Below are 17,361 nucleotides of genomic sequence, written 5' to 3'. Positions count from 1 at the left end.
GTCAGACCTATTGTGTGCAGCAACTAATGTCTACTCAGTTTTTTCAGCATCCAGCTGCTCTCTTTTTAGCTTGATTCTGGTGGTCTCTGCTGAGCCTGAGTAGGTTAGTGGTCAACAAAGAATCAGAAAAGATTTTATAGTCAGATTTTAAGGCTTATCCCTTCTCTGGTCCCTTTGTTTCTAGGGATCTCTCCAAAATTTCTAAATGCTTTGCTAGTTCTCATATTTGAGGGTGGTTGTGGCTAGTGCTAAAATTTTATCAGTGAATATATTTTTGCCCCATCCCTACAAATTTTCAAAAGAGAACCTAAAAAAAATCCCAACTCAAGAGTACAGGTTAAGATTTTTTTCTTCATAGTAATAGCATGCATTAAACTTTTACATGTTATAATATTCTAGTTTTTTTTTTTTTTTGTAAGTTACAAACTGAAAAATTATAACTTCAGAATTTGTGGGCTGGAAGGAATCCTAGAGACCCTTTAGTCAACCCTGTCATTTTATGAGGAAACTAAGACAGTCTAGTATTTGTTCAAGATCACTTAACACGCTTATTATAAAGTGTCCAGTTTAAGTTCTTTTCATTATACCATGGTATAGTTGCATAGCTGTATTTTCTATCTTCCAGAAAACCAAAATTTCAAAATCGTATTAATATTATTTGTGAATATAAACTTTAATACCTAAAACAAAAGCTAAAATACCTAAGTCAACAGAGAAACAAAACAATGTAACAGATGACTTAATTCTCTCAACCTGAAAAAAACTGAAGGTTTTGATCACTAAACCATCATGTTCTTACTAACTGAACAAGGTTTTTGATGAATGTTTTCTAAATACTATAAACCTCATCTTCTTTTTAGTGTTCCAAGCGAGAACACAGCGTGCCTCTTTCCCACCCTCATTTTCAACTCTTTTGCACATAACAGATGTTATATTTCTTATATGCCATCTCACTATGGCCCTCTGCTGTTACATTAAAAATGGTTTTCTGGCCATTACTCCTCTCAACTATGAGTGTTGTGAAAATAGTTTTTCTAGTATGAATTCCAAGGGCCCCAGTGTTGTCATGTTAGCTGCCTATCTGCCCTGTTAGCTCCACTGCTGTGCTAAGTGGGCTAACACCTGGCCAAGTTGGGAGGCTGACTCTTCTGAGAGCCACTCAAATTAATGAGATCTACTGCAGGACCACAAACCATCCCAGATTCTGACTAGACAAAAACCTATAGGATACATGTATGGATCAAGGCCAATTCCCAACCACAGGAAAAGAATTCCTAACCATTATGATGAAATGGCTTAAAAAGTACACATCCAAGGAAAAGGTTGAAGATGGCGATAGAGGAAGACCCTGAACTTACCTCCTCCATAGACACACCAAATCTACACTTATTTATAGAGCAATTCCTCCTGAAGAATAACTAAGGGTGACTGAACAGCTTCTGCACAAAAGATAGACCACATAGAGAATGGCAAAACAAATGGAGACTCGGTATTAAAGGGAACCCTCCACCCCCAATGTTGTGAAATGTGGGGTTGGGGAGGCTGGGCAGGGGGAAGGAATAGTACTAAAGGACCATTAGCAGATTTGTCTGCCTTGAGGCACAGAAAAAAAAGCTGTGGTTTAGAATAGCAACAAGAATATAAAGGAGCCAGCTCTAGAACCCTACCAGACAGCAGGGGAGCTGCTGGAACTACCTCCGGGTGGGAGGGGCTGGCAAGCACCACAATTTATGTTCCCCCTCCACCTTGATAGTACAGATAGAAGCACTATCTGGGCACCCCAGTCAGACCACCACCTCAGTGAGTCCCAGCTGTCCCACAAAGGCAGCCCCAAAACAATGCACATTGGGACACCCCAGCCAGTGTTCACTACAGTTCCAGCCATCTCACTAGGAGACACAGGTGCAAAGCACCCTAGAATGCTCCAGGGCCATACCAGTTCAGCTCCAGATGGTTTGCTGGAGCTCCCCTGGTGCAGAGTACTCTGGGACCTCTTGGCTCACAGATGCTTCAGTCCAGCTCCAGCTTCCCTGCCAGGGCACTGACTGTGTGGAGCACCTTGGGAACCCCTGGCCTGTGCCCGCTTTAGCTCCAGTGGTCCTGCCAGGGCACCACTTGAGTAGAGCATCCTGGCCTGTGCCAGCCTTGGCTGCAACCACCTGTCAGGGTGCTTCCTGCATGGAGTGCCCTGGGACACCCTCACTTGCACTCATTTCAGCTTCAGCTGTCTTGCCAGGGCCCTCTGTAGAGAGAGGCCTAGGACACCCCCCTACCCCCCCCACACCCACTTTAGCTTCAGCTGTCCTGACAAGGCACTGTCTTTGCAGAGGCCCAGGACCATCTTAGCCCACACCCACTTCAGCTCTAAAAATCCCACCAAGGCAGATGCAGAAAAGAGTGCTCCAAGAGCCCCTGCCCATGCTAGTCACAGCTCCAGACAGTCAACCAAAATTACCAGTTACACACAACCTACAAAGAGGGTGACCATTCAGAGGAGCATTCTCTTAACTTTAGGAGAAGTAGCTGTTCCATCAAATTCACAGAACAAAAACAGAAAGGCAGGCAAAAGGAGAGAAAGAAGAATATGCTCCAAACTAAAGAATAAGACAAAACCTCAGAAAAAGAACTAAATGAAATGGAGACAAGCAATATGCCTGATAAAGAACTTGAAGTATTGATCATAAAGATGCTTACCAGACTGGAGAGAAGAACTCAGTGATAACTTCAACAAAGAAAGAAAATATAAAAAGAACCAGAGTTGAGGAATACAATAATTAAAACGAAAAATATACTAGAGGGAATCAACAGATTAGTGGATGCAGAAGAATGGATTAGTGATCTAGAATATGGTAATGGGAGCCACCTAAGTTGAATGGCAAAAAGAAAAAAGAATTAAAAAAATAAGGGCAGGTTAAGGGATTTCTTGAAAACATCAAGAAAAGAAACACTCACATTATAGGCGTCGCAGAATAAGAGAGAGAGAGAGAAGAAAGGGCAGAAAACTTCCCTAGCCTGGGGAAGGAAATAGACATTCTGGCCCAGGAAGCAAAGAGTTCCAAACAAGATGGACCAAAGGAGGTCCATACCATGACACACTGTAATTAAAATTTCAAATATTAAATCTTAAAAGCAGTAAGAAGCAAAATATACAAGGGAAACTCCATAAGGCTATCATGATGCTGATTTCTCAGCAGGAACTCTGCAGAACAAAAAATGAATGGTATAATGTATTCAAAGTGCTGAAAGGAAAAAAACCCTACATCCAAGAATACTCTACTTGGCAAAGTTATCATTCAGAATTGATGGAGAGAGTTTCCCAGACATACAAAAGTTAAAGTAGTTCATCATCACTAAATTGGCCTTAGAAGAAATGTTAAAGGGACTTCTTTAAGTGAAAAAAAAAGGCCCTCCCTAAATAGAAGAAAATGATGAATATAAAGATATAAAACATGACAACATATACATAAAATGGGGGTGGGGAGTAAAAAATTTTCTTTTAGAATATGTTCGAACTTAAGTGGCTAGCAACTTAATACAGGTTGCTACATACTTGGGATGTTATATATGAACCTCATGGCAACCACAAAACCAAAATGTATATGAGATAACCAAAATATAAAGAGAAAGAAAGCCAAGCATACACTGAAGAAGGTCATCAATCACAAAAGAAGACAGTAAGAGATGAAACAGAAGAACTACAAAAATAGCCAGGAAACAATGAACAAAAGGACAATAAGTACCTACCTATCGATAATCACTTTAAAATGTAAATAGTGTAAATGGTTGAATCAAAAGACATAGATTGACTGAATGGGTAAAAATAAGACAAGACCCATCTGTAGGCAGCATACAGATGGGTTACTTGGCTTACTTCTGACCCAAAGACACATACAGACTGAAAGTGAAGGGCTGGAAAACATATACCATGCAAATGAAAGAGCGGGGTGGGGCTGGGGACGGGAGGTGGGAGGAAGCCAGGGTAGCAGTACTTATCAGACAAAACAGACTCTAAAACAAAGACTTTAACAAGAGACACAAAAGGGCATGATAATGATAATGATAAAGAAATCAATCCAACAAGATATTACAACTGTAAATATCTTTGCACAGAACATTGAAGCAACTCAATACACAAATGTTAACAGACATAAATGGAGAAAGTGACAGTAATATAATAATACTAGAGAATTTTAACACCTTACTTACATTCAATGAATGGAATATCTGGGCCAAAAATCAATAAATAAACAATATTTCTGAATTAGACCAGGTGGACTTAACAGATACACACAGAGCATTCCACCTTAAAACAGCTTAATACACGCTTTTTTCAAGTGGACATGGAACATTCTCCAGGATAGATCACATGCATCTTTTCTGACTGCAAGGTATGAAACAAGATATCAATCACAAGAAAGCAACTGGAAAAAACAGAGACACATAATGGCTAAACATGCTATTAACCAACCAAGGTCAATTAAGAAATCAAAGAGGAAGCAAAAAAATACATAGAGTTAAATGAAAATGGAAAAACAACCATCCAAAATCTTTTGGATGCAACAAAAGCAGTTCTAAGAGGGATATTTATAGCAATATAGGCCTATCTCAAGAAATACGAAAAATCTTAAACACTTTAACCTTACACCTAAATGAACTAGAGAAAGAATAAACAAAGCCCAAGTTTAGTAGAAGGAAGGAAATAATAAAGACCAGGCAGAAATAAATGAAACAGACTCTAAAAAATGAAAATAGAAAGATAAATGAAACCGAGAATTGGGTCTTTGAAAAGGTAACAAAATTAATAAACCTTTAGCCAGGTTCATCATGAAAAAAGAGAGAGAAAGAGAGAGAGAGAAAGAGAGAGAGAGAGAGAACCCAAATAAATAAAACCAGAAATAAAGAGAACCACTGACACCAAAGAAATACAAAAAATTATATGATACTACTACAAAAAATTATATGCCAACCAACCAACTGGACAACCTAGAAGAAATGGATAAATTCCTAGAAACATACAATCTTCTAAAACTCAATCAGGAAGAAATAGAAAATCTGAACAGATCAACTGCTAGCAACAAAACTGAATCAGTAATAATAATAAAAAAAAAAAACCTCCCAATAAGCAAAAGTCTAAGACCAGATGGAATCACTGGTGAATTCTACCAAATATTCAAATAAAAGTTAACTATGAAAACTATCCAAAATATAGAAGAGGAATAAAGGCTTCCAAATTCATTCTGCAAAGCCAGCATTACCCTGATACCAAAAACACCTAAAGACACTACAAAAAACCCCACAAAACTACAGGTCAATACCCCTGATAAACATAGATGCAAAAATCCTCAACACATTAGCAAACTCAATTCAACACTACATTAAAAGGATCATTTACCACAATCAATTGGGATTTACTCCAAGGATGCAAACACAGTTTAGTATTCACAAAATCAACATGATACACCGCATGAACAAAATAAAGGATAAAAATCATATATTCATCCTAATAGAAAAGCATTTGATAAATTCAATACTTGATCATAAAAACTCTCAACAAAATAGTTTCAGAAGGAACTTATCTAAACGTAAAAAAGGTCATATATGAAAAACCCACAGCTAACCTCATATTCAATGGTGAAAAACTGAGAGCTTTTGCTCTAAAATCAGGAAGAAAACAAGGATGCCCACTCTTAATCAGTTTTATTCAACACAGTACTATAAGTTCTAACTGCAACAATCTGACAAGAAAAAGAGAAGTAAAAGGAATCCAAAATCATAGGAAAGAAGTAAAATTATTTACAGAAAGAAAAACTAGTCCTATTTACAACTGCACCAAAAAATAGCAAAATACCTAGGCAGTAAAAACCTGTACTCTGAAACCTATAAAATACTGATAAAGGACATTGAAGAAGACAAACAGATGGAAAGATATTTCATGTCCACTGATTGGAAGAATTTATATTGTTAAACTGTCCATATTACCCAAAGCGACCTACAGACAGACGCAATGACATCCCCATCAAAACACCAATAGCCTCTTTCACAGAATGAGAACAAGTAATACTATAATTTGTATGGAACCACAAATGACCCCAGATATCCAAATCAATCTTGAGAAAGAACAAAACTGGAGGTATCACAGTCCTAGAGTTCAAGATATACTACAGAGCTACAGTAATCAAAAACAGTATGGATCAATGGAACAGAATAGAAAGCCCAGAAACAAATCCACACTTAAATACTCAATCTATAACACAGGAAGCAAGAATATACAAAGGGAAAAGATAGTCTCTTTGATAAAGGGTGCTGGGAAAACCTGACAGCTACATGCAAAGAATGCAGCTAGACCACTTTTTCACACTATATGCAAAAATAAACTCAAAATGGATTAAGACCTATATGTGAGACATGAAACCATAAAACTCCTGGAAGAAAACACAAGTGATAATCTCTTGGACATTAACTTTAGAAATATTTTTCTAGATATGTCTCCTCTACTGAGGGAAACAAAAGCAAAAATAAACTATTGGGACAACATCAAAATAAAAAGTTTTTGCACAGCAAAGGAAACCAATAAAATAAAAGACAACTTACTGAATGGCAACTTACTGAATTGCAAATGATGTACCTTATAAGGGGTTAATATCCAAAATATATAAACAACTTATACAACTCAACATCAAAAAGACAAATAATCTGATTAAAAATGGGCAGAAGACATGAAGAGACATTCTTCTAAAGAAGACATACAGATGGCTAACAGATACATGAAAAGATACTCAACATCACTAGTCAGGTAAATGCAAACCAAAACCATAATGAGATATCACCTCATGCCAGTCAGAATGGATACAATAATAAGAGTAACAAGTGTTGGCAAGGATGTGGAGGAAAAAGGAACCTTCATGCACCAGGGGTGGGAATGTAAGCTGATGCAATGACCGTAGAAAACAGTATAGAGTTCCTCAAAGAATTAAAAGCAGAACTACCAGAGGATCCAGTAATTTCACTACTAGGTATTTACCCAAAGAAAACAAAAACAATAATTTGAAAAGCTACATGCACTCCTATGTTTACTACAGTATTATTTACAGTAGCCAAGGGGGAAGCAACCTAACTGTCCATCGATAGATGAATGGATAAAGAAGATGTGGTATACACACACATACGCACACACACTATACCCACAGAGGAATATTACAGAGCCATTAAAAAAGATGATACCTGGGGATCCCTGGGTGGCTCAGTGGTTTGGCGCCTGCCTTTGGCCCAAGGCGTGATCCTGGAGTCCTAGGATCGAGTCCCACATCGGGCTCCTTGCATGGAGCCTGCTTCTCCCTCTGCCTGTGTCCCTGCCTCTCTCTCTCTCTCTCTCTCTCTCTCTGTGAGTCTCATGAATAAATGAATAAAATCTTTAAAAAAAAAAAAAAAAAGATGATACCTTGCCACTGGCAATAACATGGATGGATCTAGAGGGTATTATGCCAAGTGAAATAAGTCAGACAGACAAATACCGTGTAATTTCACTTCTATGTGGAGTCTACAAACAAAACAAATAAACATATGAAACAGGAAAAGACTCCAATACACAGAACTGGTGGTTGCCAGAGGGGAGGGTGATGGGGGTGATGGGCAAAATAGGCAAAGGGAATTAAGAGGTACAAGTTTCCAGTTATAAAATAAATAAGTCATGGAGATGAAAAGTACAGCCTAGGAAATATGGTCAATAATATTTTAATAACACTGCATGGTGACAGATGATAACTACACTTACTGTAGTAATCATTGCATAGTGTATAGAATTGTTCAATTACTGTAGTGTATACTTTTTTTTTTATAAATTTTTATTTATTTATGATAGTCACATAGAGAGAGAGAGAGAGAAGCAGAGACACAGGCAGAGGGAGAAGCAGGCTCCATGCACTGGGAGCCCGACGTGGGATTCGATCCCGGGTCTCCAGGATCGCGCCCTGGGCCAAAGGCAGGCACCAAACCGCAGCGCCACCCAGGGATCCCCACTGTAGTGTATACTTGAACATAATGTATGTCCACTATACCTCAATAAAACATTTTTTAAAAATGTACATCTGGGGTCCATGGGTGGCTCAGTCAGCTAAGCACCTGCCTCTGGCTCAAGCCGCAATCTCAGGGTCCTGCTCAGTAGGGAGCCTGCTTCTCCCTCTCCCTCTGCCCTTCCTCCTGCTCCTGCACGCTCGCTCTGTCAAATAAATAAATACAATCTGTAAAAAATGTACATCCATACTTGACAGGGGTCATTCATATCTTTACATTCATCTCTCCGTATGAATGCGAGAAATATAGTAAATGAGAGAATAATCCCAGGAACCAAAATAGTATTATTCCTTTATAATTATCTTTCAGTATTGAATAATGTAGCTCTTACTGTTATGTCTTTTAAATCTACATTCACATTTTTATGTAAAATAAGCCGTATAGAATGAATGTAAACAAAATGCAAAGAATAAATGTATATACAACATGTGTATTTACTTTCAATATCCTAGTACAAATGTACACAAGTGGAGACAAATAATGAGCTGGCCAGTCTGGCCCTCTTTATCTTCTATAGTCTATTGTTACCTTTTTACATTAAGCCTTCTTTGACGTGACTATGGAGATTTTATTTATTTATTCATGAGAGACAGAGAGAGAGAGAGAGAGAGAGAGAGAGAGAGGCAGAGACACAGGCAGAAGGAGAAGCAGGCTCAGGCTCCATGCAGGGAGCCTGATGTGGGACTCAATCCCTGTCTCCAAGATCAGGCCCTGGGCTGAAGGCAGTGCTAAACCACTGAGCCACCCAGGGTGCCCAAGACTCATGCAATTTAAAACTTCTATGCCACTGTTTTTATTTGGGTAATAGAACTTTATTTGTTTATTTATTTTTTTAAAGATTTTATTTATTTATTCATGACAGACACACAGAGAGAGAGAGGCAGGGACACAGGCAAAGGGAGAAGCAGTCTCCATGCAGGGAGCCTGACATCGATCCCGGATCTCCAGGATCACACCCTGGGCTGAAGGCGGCGCTAAACCGCTGGGCTACCGGGACTGCCCGGGGAATACAACTTTGAAAAAAGCACACTAATGAGCTTCATGAAAACAGTAATTTATTATATTTTTTTTCTCAAAGATTTTCTTTATTTGTTGGAAGGGGGCATGTGAAAGAGAACACAAGCTTGGGTTGGGGAGGTAGGGTGGGGTGGGCAGAGGCGGAGGGAGAAGCAGGCTCCCTGCTCAGCAATGCACAGCTCGATCCCAAGGACCTGGGATTGTGACCTGAGTCGAAGACGGATGCTTAACAGACTGAACCACCCAGGTACCCCGGTAACTTATCTCATTCCTCATTCTATCTCTATGAGTTCAGCATTTAGTGCAATACCTAGCATAAATTAGGCTTCCTATAGTTATTAAGAGAATGAAAATACATGAATGAATAAAGACAAAGCACTAAAACCTAATGATTGTCCCCCAGAGACTATTAGTAAGTTCAATAGTTTTCCTTAGCTCTGTACTGTTCACTATTCTAAGAGTTCTACATGTCAACTTATTATCTCCATTTTACAGATGAGGAAACCAAGACATAAAGTAATTGCCTCAAGGCCACACTAAATTGTGGGCCAAGGATTCAAATTCAGATAGTCTGAATCTACAGCCTAGGCTGTAACCCACTGTGATACAGATTTCTAGAAAAGGGGCAGCCCTGGTGGTGCAGCGGTTTAGCGCCGCCTGCAGCCCAGGGCATGATCTTGGAGTCCCGGGATCGAGTCCCATGTCAGGCTCTCTGCATGGAGCCTGCTTCTCCCTCTGCCTGTGTCTCTGCCTCTCTCTCTCTCTGCATCTCTATGAATAAATAAATAAAATCTTAAAAAAAAAAAAAAAAGATTTCTAGAAAGGCCACTCTAAAAGCATACACTGTAAAAGTACTTCTTAAATGATAAAAATGACAACAGCTAAAAGTCTTGAAGGATTTTTTTTAAGTAGTTGGAGAAAAGGAAGTTGAAAGATTGATACTAGGCATGGATGCAAAAGCTTGTAAAAATGTAGGACAATAGACTTTAAAAGTATCCAGTGAAGAATACCTTCAAATGTAAAAGTTATTTTAACAGTTTATCTCAAGAGAATTTATCTAAAGTCAGGAAATAGTGGAATTTGAAAATTTCTTTCACGCAAGACTAGACACTAAATCTCTGATGGTACCTTAACTTATAAAAACGAGTACGATGAAATTCCCTGTTAGCCCTAATTCAAAGTCATGTTTTCTTGTCGAAAAATTCTAAGGACAAGTTTTTTAACGTGTTGACATCTTACCTTTTCTTTTTGCTGATGATCATATCCATGGTTTGGAGCAGTCGCCGTTCCAGGGCTACAATATCTGCATCAGTCACATTTCTATAAGAAGCACAAACTGTTAGCAGTTGTTTTGGGATCCATCCTTGGGCATAATAAATACAAAGCAGCTGGAGAAACATATCAACCTCAGTTGTTAGTAATTCAAGGACCTTTTTCTAGAGAATTTAAGCAAAAGCATTTTTGCTTTTTATAGACTATAAAAAGCAAAAATGCTTTTGCTGTCATTTTTAGTATATATGCTGCCGAAGTGAGCACTGCTGTCATTTTTGAGAGCAAAAAGTTTTGCAGTCTCAGGGCAGTGGAAGGTAACTGGCTCTCTTATGGTCTTTCTTAGCTTTGATCCAGTGACACTTACGATGTACATATAAGAACACCTGCAATTTGGCATATGGTCTTCTACTTTCTACTTTTAGGAGGAGCTGATTTACTGAAGTAGGGATTAGCTAACATTGCTGTCCACAAGAAATGTGCCTTTAAAAAGTGTAAGAGGAAGTAAAGAGGATCTGATTGAAATAACTGTTTTTTTAGAAACATTTTTTACTTTAGAGAGAGAGAATGTGCATGAATGCTTGTGGGCTTGGAAAGGGGCAGAAGGAGAGGGAGAATCTCAAGCAGACTCCCCACTGAGTGCAGAGCCTGACAGGGGGCTCGATCTCAATCTCATAACTCCGAGATCATGACCTGAGCTGAAATCAAGAGTTGGACGCTCAAAAAACTAAGCCACTCAGACACTCTAAAATAACCATTTTAAAATCAGTGAATGTAGGACAATTAAAGGGCAAACAATCTAAGTGATAAGACTTATTTATTTTGAGAGATTCCTAGGACAATGTCCATAGGACAGAGCGAAAGAATAAAAAGGCAGTGTCACGGATCTAATATTTAAGTATTAATGATGATGGCACGATAGGACACACGTATTCATGAAGTAATAGGAAAAAAGAAAAGAGACATTCTTTTTACCTAAGGAAGTAGGACATGTAAGTGTATGGGCAGTTGACAGCACCAAATCCCGAAAGAAGAGCCATGAGAGTCACGCCAATCACACCTACTCGGCTGATGAGCTGTTCTATGGACAAAATCCCTAAAAACATCAAAGCACCTTAATGTCAGGTGAAAAAGACAAAATGGCACTGCAAGAGGAAACATCACAGAAATCAACCATTACATACTAAATAAGCCAAATTTTTTATTAGCAGTATGTACATCGTCCATTATATATGTATAAAAGTCTATTGATTTTCCTCCTCTCCCATATGCTTCCAGAATCATCTCTATTACTGGGTGATGGTAATATTAAAATAATATTTGTCAAAATACTTTTTGACTGTTTATTTACTCAAGGTAGTGTCAACTCTAACAAAACAAAGTACTTTTAGTAAAAGTTGGGCAAAAAAAATTAAGGAAAGTAAATCTGCTGGAAAAGTATAAATACCAGGTAATCCTTTCCATTATACTTACCATCAATATATACATTTCCCCCTTAGGTCATCATAAGCTCTTTAGGTCTTATGAGCTTATTTATTATGTCTTATTCATTTTTGTCAATAAACATATAAGGCATCTAACAAATGAGCTGAATACATACATGAATGAGTATTTTCAAGGCAGACATGTGAGTTTTAAATTATCAGTTGTATTCTAACTATCACTTGTTTCCTATTATTTGAGAATGCTGAAAATTAGTAGTTAAAATTCATGCTGTTGATATTTGGGATAAACGAGAGAAAGCAATGCTGAAGAAAAAGCCAGGAAGTTTGGAATCACAGGACAAAACTAGTTTTGTTTTCACTTCCTATTTCTAGGATGGAATCCACTTCAGCATTATCCACTCTGGCCTAACACCAGGGCTGCCGTTCAGGAATTTTGTTAGTTTGAAATTGAAATTCCAACATTCCAGTCCTCCGGCTCCTGTGTTTCCACTACACCATTTCAGAGATCTTTGTGACCTCTGGTCTCTATGGTCTTTTGGTTTTTCCTACCTTCCATTTTTTTCTTCATTGAGCCTGAACTCCACACTTGCTTGCTTCAACTCCTCTCATTAGGACTCTGTCTTGACTCTCCTCCTTCTGAAGCGCTGATCCTGAAAACTCCCAATCTTGGATCTATCTGACACTCCATCTTCCCTGCGTCTCTGCCTGAGCTGCTAAAACTGGTAGAATGCATTCGGATATTGGTGCTATTACAGATTTATGGTCTTAGTCTTAACAGAGCTTATGACACTACTGAGGAACCCTTTTCTTGCCCTTGGTCAGCCATCTCTTCCCACTCCCCTCAGCAGATAAATTAAAAAAAAAAAGATTATTTATTTTAGGGGTGCCTGGATGACTCAGTCAGTTAAGTGTTCTGCCTTCAGCTCAGGTCATGATCTTGGGGTCCTGGGATCCAGCCCCATGTCAGGTTCCCTGCTCAGCAAGGAGTCTGCTCCCTCTGCCCCCACATCCTCACCTCTGCTCGTGCTCTTGCTCTCAAACAAATAAATAAATAAACAAAATCTTAAAGTTTTTATTTTAAAGAGAGAGAGAGTACAACCATTGGGTGGGAAGGCGCAGAGGGAGAGTGGAAGACAGAATCTCAAGCAGACTCGAGGAGTGCGGAGCCCCCCTGAGATCATGACCTAAGCTGAAATCAGGAGTTGAATATGTACCTGACTGAGTCGAATATGTACCTGACTGAGCCACCAGGTGCCATCCGCCCACCCCAGTAGATAAACTTCATTTTCCCAGTCTTTGCCCTCCTTAGCTAATGTCCTTATTACAGAAGTCATTAGACATATACTCTCTTCACTCTACTATACTCACAACTGCAATCATCCTCCCAACTTGTTCCCTCCTAACAAGAGTAAGCTTGAGCCAAGAAGCTAAGACTTCTCTACTTGTGCTTTGATCTTATTCCTTTTCTACCTCTTCTAGAATCTTGTTCCATCACCTGTCCTCTCTCTTTTATCTTCAATCTTTTCTTCCTTGCTGGTTCTTTCCTTCAGTTTCAAGTCTCCTTCTGAAGAAAGTCTGTCCTTAGCCTTGAAGTTTCCCTCTAGTTGTCAATCCTCTATTTCACCCTTTGCAGCCAAACTTCTTGAAAGGAACTTACACTTACTATCACCTCTTTTTCACCTCCATTAATTCATCAACTGGCTGCAATTCAACTTTCATCCCATTCTCCTACCTGAAGAAAACTGCTTTCACTAATAATTGTAATGGCAATATCCATCAAACACCTGTTATGTACTAGGCACTGCCTGAAGCAGTATTAACTCATTTACTCCTCATGATATAGCCCTATGAGGCAGGTATTATCGAAAAACCTCATTTTACAGATGAGGACATAGAAGTACTGAGAGGGTAAGTAACTTAGTTAAGGCCACACAGCTAGTAAATGGGAGTTAGGATTCAAACCCAAGCGCCACAGCCTATACTCTTAACCATTACTGTAATATGGTCACAAATTTTCCTCTGGTTGCAAAATTCAATGATATTTCCAATCCATTTGGAATTGATCTTTGTTTAATCTTTTGTGATACTATTTAAAATTATTTTCCTTTCTTAGCTTTTACACCATTTCCCTCAGTCATCCCCTTTACTTCTCTAGTTATTTTATTTTCTTGGTCTTTCTCTGCTCAGAATGGGCCAGAATCCTCCATCATTTCACTCTATACATTTTCCATGGGTAATTCTGCCTATTTCCCCAGGTTCATCTATGGCATTTAGCTAATGGTGCCTAAATTTTTAGATTCCTGGAGTTATTTCCAGGAGGACTAATAAGTCCATACCTTTCTCCTAAATTGCCAACTTGTGTATCCAACTGCACATTGAACGTCACTTGGATGTGCATAACTCAAATTCAACATATCCCAAGTTCGAATTACCCTCCTCCTTCTGCATAACCTATCCTAGAGAATGACATCATCAACCATCTAGTCACCAAAACAGAAAAATCTATACCACTAGTCTCCATTGTCTTTTACTTCCCCTTGAATACACTAGTTTGTTTTTGTTTGTTTTTTTTTGCCTCACGGCTTTACATGTGTCTTGTGCTGTTGCCATTGCTGGGTCTATCTTTGGTCTTGTTCTTTAAATCTCAGCTTAAAATACTTCCTCAGAAAGGCTGACTAGGCACTTGCATCTAATTTTACATCATTATCTGCATTGTTGTCTATCACTGTAATCTGTTTGCTCCTTCATAATGATCACAATTGGCAATTATTTGTCTATATATTTACTGTTCAATCCTTCCTACCAAAGGCTGTTTCAGGAGGGCAGAAACCAAGTTTGTTTTGTTTATGGCTGTATCTCCAGTACTTAAAGTAAAATTAGGTGTTCAAAAAATATTTGTGGAATGTTAAATGAATGACTAAATCCTCATCCAAATTCTGTTGATTCTACTTCCCACATACCTCTTTACATCCTCTTTATAGGAAGAAATCATGTCTTATTGATGTTTGTTTTTCTTACTGCCTGGCACATGGGAGATGTTCAGCAAATGTTTACAGACTGTAGGTATATAATTTTCATCTAGTAACAAAAAAGCCCAAGGGATTAATACAGGTTATTAAACATAAGAAACTAGAAAAATGTCCCCTCTACTTTTATTCCCTTTAAGGCGATGTCCCTTTATTAAATATCTTTTCTTGGTCTAAAACTTTGAAGATACTATTTATTTAATCCTAGCATTTCTATGAAGTTAAGGTCAATTGTTACTTGTTTTTCTAGCTAATAAATGGAAAGACAGATGGATGAAGTGGCATACACTTAATTTTTATTAATTTTTGTGCACTTCATGTACTTTCTTAGCCTCCCTTACTCTTTTCCACTATGGAATGCCTTCCAACATTCCTAGGTTCAGGCACTGCACAAGGAGTACTTTTACAGACATCTTTTCATTACAGGTAAGAATTAGGTCTTACTGTCTTTTTGTGGTCTCTACAGTAATAAGTCATACTGGTTGCTGGGATAGTCCTGGAAAGGCTCAAGGATGGCAGGGTAAGCCTGGCTGCTTCTCATCCATTGCCTAAAACTTTGTTCCTACTTACTTCCCTGAGTCCAGTCAATTAGACACCAGATGCAAAATCGAAATGCTTATTTCCTGGAGCATAAAGGAAAGATTAAAACTAAAACTATCTCCTTGTTCTTCCCCCCAGTGTCTTCTTTACAATATCTCTATAGAATTTGGAAAAAAAAGGACTAAGATAGAAAAGATGTGATGGTCTTCATCTTTCCTGAGGCTTGGTCTGGCTACACTGGTCACGTGAACTCACTGCTCACAAGGAAAAAGCTGAAGACAGATATCAGAGTCTTGTCTTTGGGCTGCACGTGTGTGCTATCATTGTAAACAGCTTTGGGGGCCTTTTATCATTCTTGTGCCTCGTTTCTGATATTACGAATTTGTCTCTCTTGGGCTTATTTGAAATAGTTCATATTGAGAGCTATATTGTCAAGGCCTCTCTACTCCAAATCCTTCCCTACATGGACATGTGCATGCTAATCATATTAGCAAACCCTAAATTCCTATCCAGAGTGTTACATTCTTAAACTCTTCTACTACCTTGGAGAGCCTGAAATTGTTTTTTTTTTTTATTCACTGATTAAGTAAACATGCACTAAACATTTATGTGCGAGGTTCCACACTAGACACAGGGGATACAAAGACAAGATACAGATTTTGACCCCAAGTTCCTCATGGAGCTTGCGAGATAATGAGGAAGTCAGAAAAGGTAACAAGTAATATAATGGTTAGAGGTGAGAGAAGTACATTGAAGTGGGAACAATTAATATCTCCTAGTGATGGCCTAAAAGATCTTAAGAGGAATTGACAAGAGTTGAATATTGCAAGAATAGGCATTTTCTAGATAAACAAGAGGTGAAGGAATGTCCTAACAGAACAGCTCTAGAAACTTCAAGTAATTCAGTAGGGCTATAGGACAGACACAGAGAGAAAGACAGCAGTAGTCAGGTCCTGGAAGGTCTCGTAGACCATGCTAATAGTTTGAATGTTTCTGGTAACCTAGTGTTTAACTTTTTTTTTTTAAGATTTTATTTATTTATTCATGAGACACACACACACACACACACACACACACACACACACACACACACACAGAGACAGAGAGGCAGAGGGAGAAGCAGGCTCCATGCAAGGAGCCCGATGTGGGACTTGATCCCGGGTCTCCAGGATCACACCCTGGGCTGCAGGCGGCACCAAACCGCTGTGCCACCGGGGCTGCCTGTGTTTAACTTTTTTGACCTTCTTAAATGTTATTTGAAATTTCATAATAGCTATTTCTAATTTAAAAATAGAATAGGGACGCCTGGGTGGCTCAGCGGTTGAGCATCTGCCTTCAGCTCAGGGAGTGATCCCGGGGTCCCAGGATCGAGTCCCACATCGGGCTCCCTGCAGGGAGCCTGCTTCTCCCTCTGCCTGTGTGTCTCTGCCTCTCTCTCTCTCTCTCTCTCATGATTAAATCAATAAAAATCTTAAAAAAAAAAAAAAGTTAGGATAGTGCATACGCTTTTTATTTATTTATTTAAAGATTTTATTTATTTATATGAGAGTGAGTGCGTGCGAGCACACAGACAAGCAGTGAGAAGGACAGATGGAGGAGCAGACTCCCCACTAAGCAGGGAGCCTCGAAACCAGGCTCAATCCCAGGACCCTGATATCATGACCTGAACCTAAGGCAGACGCTTAACTGACTAAGCCACCCAAGGACCCCTGCATATGATTTTTAAAATTGTGCATTTTCTCTGATCCTCTTGCAGCATAATCTCAAAACCTCTTTCCATCAGATCCCTGCTTCAGGCAAGGAGTAGACACAAATGGATTCATGGTAGATTCTAGACACTGGTTTACTCAACATTCACTCTGATTCCTTTCTAGCATGGTCTTCTTGTATTACAGAATCTAGAAAGCCAAATATTCTTTCCCAGATTTCCTTGAAGCTAAGGTTCTGAATGTACCTGGGCTGTATCAAATTCACATGCCTATGTGAGACCTCAA

The 17,361-nt window shown here is 38.9% G+C and overlaps 1 protein-coding gene across 3 annotated transcripts in view; it reads right to left on the bottom strand.

The window, feature by feature from the left end:
• The window catches only part of GPR89A (G protein-coupled receptor 89A), a 61,151-nt gene that overhangs the window by 27,881 nt on the left and 15,909 nt on the right, over positions 1-17,361 (bottom strand). For all 3 annotated transcript variants that reach the window (XM_038561997.1, XM_038561995.1, XM_038561996.1), the window contains 2 exons: positions 11,332-11,452; positions 10,327-10,407 (listed from right to left, as the gene is read on the bottom strand). In XM_038561997.1, the coding sequence (XP_038417925.1) occupies positions 10,327-10,407; positions 11,332-11,452 (202 nt within the window). The remainder of the gene's footprint in view (positions 1-10,326; positions 10,408-11,331; positions 11,453-17,361) is intronic.

The sequence above is a fragment of the Canis lupus genome, chromosome 17 (genome assembly GCF_011100685.1).
Source record: "Canis lupus familiaris isolate Mischka breed German Shepherd chromosome 17, alternate assembly UU_Cfam_GSD_1.0, whole genome shotgun sequence".
Lineage (NCBI taxonomy): Eukaryota > Metazoa > Chordata > Mammalia > Carnivora > Canidae > Canis > Canis lupus.
This window is presented reverse-complemented; position numbering and strand designations above follow the sequence as displayed.